The sequence below is a fragment of the Poecilia formosa genome, unplaced genomic scaffold (assembly GCF_000485575.1).
Source record: "Poecilia formosa unplaced genomic scaffold, Poecilia_formosa-5.1.2 Scaffold28, whole genome shotgun sequence".
NCBI lineage: Eukaryota > Metazoa > Chordata > Actinopteri > Cyprinodontiformes > Poeciliidae > Poecilia > Poecilia formosa.
The window spans coordinates 383,943-390,451 of NW_006799967.1; the positions used below are offsets into that span (position 1 = coordinate 383,943).

The following is a 6,509-nucleotide window of genomic DNA, read 5'->3' on the forward strand; positions in this document are numbered from 1 at the left end:
CTCAGTTCGATTGAATCTGTGAACATGAAATAATAATCTTAGTTTTGCCACTGATTTTTAACTCTTTAACTATAACTTAAACTCTTTCTTAAATTCTTTTGCTGGTACTGTTGCAGTGGTAAAGTCTTAAAATTATCAACAGATATAATATAATATAATATAATATAATAATTTACAAAGCTTTTATAAATTGTAAATCATTGATAGCTCTATTTGAAATCAAGTGAGGTACAGACCAGCTCACTCAGATAGGGCTCTCACTCGACCTGCCACTCAGACCTGAAAATTCAATAACAATCTACTCCGCGGATCGACTTCTCTGTGAGCAGCTTGTCATCCCTGAATCCATCTGCTTTCCTCCTGCAGTTAGCTCGAGGGATCACACAGCAACGGAGCAACATCTTCTACAGTCATGGCGGAGCCAAGAATACGGCAGATCAAAATTAAAACGGGCATCGTGAAGAGGTATTTTGTTTGCTATGCTTAAATAAGATTTAGTTAGCGAAGGCGGAGGTTTCATAAAAGCAACCCCCAGGCTAATGCTAGTTAGCTAACCAGCTAAGTCATACAGGAACTTCTCGCCGTACACGGTGCAATATTTGCCGCGTGCGCTCTTAGCATATCCCGATGACGAATCGCTGCTAGAGCGCAAGAGCTAGCTTAGCATGGGGTTATCTTTAGTTAGCTTCTGTTGGAGTTTAACTCTCTCTAGCGGTACAGACTGACAATGAAGGCGAGACGTCGACTGTAAAGAATGAACTGGTAAAATGTGTGTAGAATCTCGAGACGCCAAAGCTAGAGATAAGCTAACCTGCTAGCAGATGGCTAATACCGGTTTGTCTCTGTGATGCACTGCTTTGCCTCTATTTGTTTTAATTTTGGCTGTGCTAATGAAGAATAAGTTGCACTCAGTTGTTATTGATAATGTATTTTTAACCAATGATAATAGTAATAATATAAACAACAAACTATATGACCGAAAATGGAACCAAACAGCTTCATCTGGGTCAAGACAGCCGTGTCATGTTGGGGGTAATTTTCAGTCTTGTATTGAGGTCAAAGTTCCACAATTAAGTAAGAAAAAAAAGTTAACATTTTTGATCAAATTTGAAACTCATACTTACAATTATTTTGCAAATACACTTTTATATGTTCCACAAATAAGTTTTACATTATAGGTATACAATTTAGTTTACTATTTACCTATTTGTCTTGTTTATGTAACGCACCACATCATGAGTTTTATCTGTCAGACTTTCCCTTCAAAGTTCAAAGAAATTATTTCTTGCTGTAATTTCTAATTTTAATAATTTCTTGCAACATACTCATGACATAATTGATCAAATATCACCCATAATCTGAATTTTATTTATGTGATTAATACGTTACTTAGATACTTAATCACTTTTGGATGCTTTTATCTCCAGTCTTACTAATGTTTATGGTTATAAATGTTTTAATGGTTTTCTTATTACACAGAAATCATTAAACAACAATACATATTCAATGTGGCTGCAAATGGTGCCAGATATTCTCTGAATTCACATAAAGGCAAATTTCTTGCACATTTTTGTGGTTAATGTATGGCTTCGGTTGTGTGGGGTTTTATTTATTGTTTTTGGTCGCTTTGTTAATCTATTTTTTTATATTTAAAAAAAAATTCCAGTTTCAATGTAAAATGTTCTTCATAAAAATGAAAGTTCATCAATCTTTGACAAGGACCAACTGTCATTATTACAACATTATCAATTTGTTGCTCAAACCAACAATATTATCATCTATCTTAATCATTTCCGGGACAATTTATTGTGCAGTAGAATTTGTTTAATGCATTTTGGAATAAAAATATAAAATTGGACATGCTTAGTGCCAGAGGAGGAATAAATAACCAATATTCCTAATTTCAGAAAAACATTTGCATTCTTGGGCAAACATTAAAATAAGTTTAATAACCAGATGTACCCGTGTTTTAAAAAAAAAAAATAAAATAAATAAATAAAAGCTAACAAAGATGTAGGTTTCATGAGAAAACAATAATACAATAATAGTAATAATAACATGTATTGGTATTTTTGATGAGCTAAGTGTATTTCTTTTGATAGGCAGACCTCTAATTCCCCACTGTTGATTGGATTTGTGCAGCAGGCTACTGATTGTTTCTGACGTGGATTAGATTACCAGCAGGGTCCTGCAGACTTGCGTAATAATGATTTTCCTCGGAGGAAGTTGTGGGGGGGGCAGAAATGCCACACGCTGTCCAGCAGCAGCCATCGGAGGCGAAGCAGCAGTGCAGTCTCACTGAGCAGTCTTTGCCCCTTCCTACTGTATCAAGCTTTGACATTCTCTCAGCACCAGACAGGAGATATTAAATCTCAAATCGCTCCGGACCAAAAGCGTCTCTGAAACATGACCCTTTAATCAGACCACTGGGTTTAAGCACACACAGTTATTTGTCTCTCCTCTCTCTGTCTTCAGTCCCTCCGCCCTCTTCGTTCGTTCGGGCTCCTGGTAAAGCCCGCCTTGCTCTTTTATCCGGGCCCCACTTCCTGCGCCCCCCACCGCCCCCGTCATATTCCAGTCAGCGCCTCCCTGGCCCTGGCGAGGCGGATGCCCTTAATAAAATGACAACAGTAATTTGCCTTTGTCATTCCGGTCGCAGCAGAGACTACACCGCGGCTTAAAAATACAGTGCCAGAGAAGGCGGCCGAATGTGTGTGTCGGTTGGCTTTAATTCCCTTTTCTTTTTTTTTTTTTTTCCTATTTTCCAGAGAGCTGCCTTTTCCATTAAGCCCGAGGTGGCAGGTCTATTTAAAACCAGCCACGACCCCACCCCTCATTCACACTGCGCTCCCAAGTCTGTGAGAAATAAGAAATTAACATCCGGTCTGGAAGGTGGAGGAGGAATGGACGTTTTGTTATTAGACTGTCCTTCAGTTTTATTTAAATTATCCCAGCCTCCTTTCCTCCGTCTTTTCCTCCTCCGCGCGCCACCTTCTCCTCTCCGAGCAGACGACATCACTCACCGCGCGTCAAGACGGCGAGGGCGGAAGACAGGAGGCGGCGTTACATATGGTGCCTGTTTAAAAGCTTCTTGATGGAAGCGCATTACGATAAGGGGTAATTGATGTAAAATATGACAGAGTGCTGTTGGCTTCCTTGGTTAGGCGAGGAGCGGCGCAACACGGAGGCGAGGCTCCCCAGTAATGTGACTGACTAATGAAGGATTACTCACTTACACTCAGCTGATGTTATGAAAAATGAAATTTGTGTTGTCACTCCGACGAGCGGCCGCAGCCGGAAAAAGACAATTAGATGGAAATCATTACCAATAGCGATATTTTCAAACTCTATTATGCCAATCAGGCTCTGAATCTGTTTAATAGATTTAGTTCCATTTGGCCCGTAATTGATAAATAATCAAAATTTATCAATGTACTCAAGCCCGTTTTCACTACCAATCAATGAGAGGAGGCCCATTTACCAGCTGACTTGGTCCAAATTAGGGATTGAATTGATGATCAATTAATCACTAAAAAGGAGTAGTAGTGTGTGGGAGTGAGTGGGTGAGAGATGGTAAAGGTGAATTAAAAGGGCCAGCTAGTAATGTTCAGATGTGAAACGGATAGTTCAATGCAGTTACTATGGACGATTGATACAGAAAAAGAAATGGATAGAGGATTGATGTTTTTCATTTAAAGTGAAAATATCTTCTTTAAAACTGGAATTTGATTTAAATAAACGGAAACAGGAAATGAAAGGTAAGTACAGGTGATGTTGATGATGCTGTCTTTATTGATTTTCGGAAAGCCTTCAAAACTAAACTATCAGATGCTAACTAAGTTGAGTTTTTCTCAATTATGGGGTGCCACAGGGGTTGTTGTTGGGACCACTGCTTTTTATCTTATTCATTAATCACTTACCAGAATGTGACCCATCAAAAGTAGAAATGGTGCAAGAATTAAGTTATTTATAGGTCATTTGAGACTTGGTTGGTGAGAATGATGGCGATGAATCAGAATTCTCATTTATCATGATAAACGATACAACAAATGCTCTACTCTCATTGATGAAACAGTGGAGAAAATAGTAAAACTAACAATCCCAACAATACGACAGTTTTGGGCTGGTTTAAAGGCAATTAATTAGAATTTATTGTGACACCAATAAATCAGAATGGTTATCGCAATAAGAAACATATCACAATAAACAATATGATACAAACTCAGATGTTTTTTATGAAGTCAAAGGGTGAAGTTAGCAGGTCTTTTGGCAGCAGAGAGGAGTTTGTTGCTGTGGTGTGTACCATGGTATCCTGAGGGAGATGATCCTACTGTGTCCCCTCAGTCAGTGGAAGTGCATGAAGATTAATGGCCCAGTCTGTAAAAAGTGACCATCACAGCCTGCCTTTCATGGTCCAGTCTATCCGGTGTCTCGAGTGTTTGATGTTTGCGGGAACAACACAGTGTCTTTGCCTTAAACCGTGTCTTTTTTTTCTTTTCCTCTGCTCTCGTCCGTCTCCAGGCTGGCCAAAGAGGAGCTCTCCTACATAAACGAAGCAAAGGAGCAAGAGGAGAAAGTGGAACGCCTGAAAGCAGAGGGAGGGGATGAATTCCTCATCAAGAAACAGGTGTTTAACTTTTACTGGTTCTCTGGTTTTAACGCTTCACATCTTTTGGTTGATTATTTGTGTATGTAATGAGGTCAGTCCACAAGTTGGGTCATTAGAGTTTTTTTAAACTGACCCAGACATGATTAGATCCTGTTGGGTTATTGTAGTTTGATGATTGCTGACACGTTTGTAATTGAGCAGTTCACAGGCCCATATAATCTCATGCTGTGTTTTCAACGTAACACAATATAAGGGTTTCATATTAGTTGATATCAATAATTCTTACAGGCAGGACTGGATTAAAATGTTTAATTGTTAATTGCATACAATTGTCTTTTCCAGTGTCCAATCAGATTGTTTTTTGAAGGACCCCCACTGGGCAAAGAGAAGCGGCTCCGTCATCCATTGTTGTATACAGATGAAACTTGTGCGTCAAATTTATGAGAGTACTAGAAACACAATACGAAGGTTCTGGCTCTATACTTTTGCATGTAAAAAATGTGACTAAATGTGTTAAAATGTTTAGCACATTAAAATCTATGTAATTAATTTAAATTAACTTGCTAAAGTTCTGACCCTAATAGTTATTGATTAGGGTTTTATTTGCTTTAAATATCTGAAATGCTGCCAAACTGGTGACGAGACCTTTCCTGTCTTTTCCCGTTTTCACTCCACGCTGGTTTTTAGGCAGTTATGTGACACGGTGGCGAAACCTGAAACTGTTGCTGCGTAAGTTACTCAACAGGTTGTTGCTAGGTAACCAAAGACTGGATGAGTGAGTTAGTTGATGCCAGCAGCCTTGTTTTGCTCGTTGTGAGAAGGTGAGTGGTGAAAGCCTTTCTGCTGCCTACATCCCCAACAATGCCATGCGGTCCTGGATCGGAGTTCATTGAAATTCTAGAATATTCTATCAGACTTATAATCGATATTGATGATGTGCTTTCAATTATTATGTATTGCTGTTGATTTATTTCCTTTGTTGCCACATTTAGCGACTTTTCAGGCAAAAAAAAAAATCACTGATCAGCAGATCAGGCTTTTTAAATATCAGTGATTGGCCTGAAAACTGCAGTCATACCACTCTGATTTAATAGCAATTTATACTGTTATTGCAATGTTAAATTCAGTCATTATAAAATCTTACTTGTGAGAAAAGTACGATTTTATGTGTGATTTACCCGTTTTCATTATTTAATTGTTTTAAAACGATGTAAAGAAACCATCTGTTCAACGTGGGACCCACAGTGGTTCAGAAATCAAAGCTGAGCTTGTATCAGAGATTCTTTTGTGTTGGGTTTGTTGACTCTGTGGCAGTTTTGAGCGACGGGCTTAGTCGGTGTTAAACGGGCGGATTGGGAGGCCAGATGGATTATTGAAGATGAGAGGTTTGTGAGGCGGGATGGCTTAGAGGTTTATGTTTTAATGGAATCAATACGCTTTAAGTGTCATCTTCATCCCGTCCTGATGGGATCATTCCACCGCACCGGGGAGGGCACCGTGACTTTCCTCTCGTTTCAGCGTCGCTCCACTCGCCTGCCTCACCCTGTCGCACCTAGACGACTCGTCTGGCGTGTTTTTTGACTTTGCGGCGCTATAGCGGGGTTGGCGAGGAAGTTTCTGTCAAGAAGTGTATCTGATGGCGTCAGCTGACTCTTTTCTACTCCTTATGGGATGGGGCTCCACGTTAGCACTCGACTGTAGTGCAGTTCCTCTGATTAGCCCGACCCTCTCCTCAAGGTTTCTCCACAGTGGACACATTCCCCTCCATGTTCCAAAAGCCTGGCCAATCAGTCTGCCTGTACCTAGCTGTTCAGATCAATGGCCGAGACATTGGAGGGAAAGTTTCACGACAATTTTTAAAAAATTCGTGTGTGTGTGTGTGTGTGTGTGTGTGTGTGTG

General features: G+C 39.7%; 1 protein-coding gene across 1 annotated transcript in view; it reads left to right on the forward strand.

Annotated features, from left to right (window-relative positions):
• The first annotated feature begins 298 nt into the window (after nt 1-298).
• tbca (tubulin cofactor a) overlaps nt 299-6,509 on the forward strand; it is an 8,551-nt gene continuing 2,340 nt past the window's right edge. The window contains exons 1-2 of the mRNA XM_007548783.2: nt 299-465; nt 4,522-4,627. Coding sequence (XP_007548845.1) covers nt 413-465; nt 4,522-4,627 — 159 coding nt within the window. The 5' untranslated portion in view covers nt 299-412. The remainder of the gene's footprint in view (nt 466-4,521; nt 4,628-6,509) is intronic.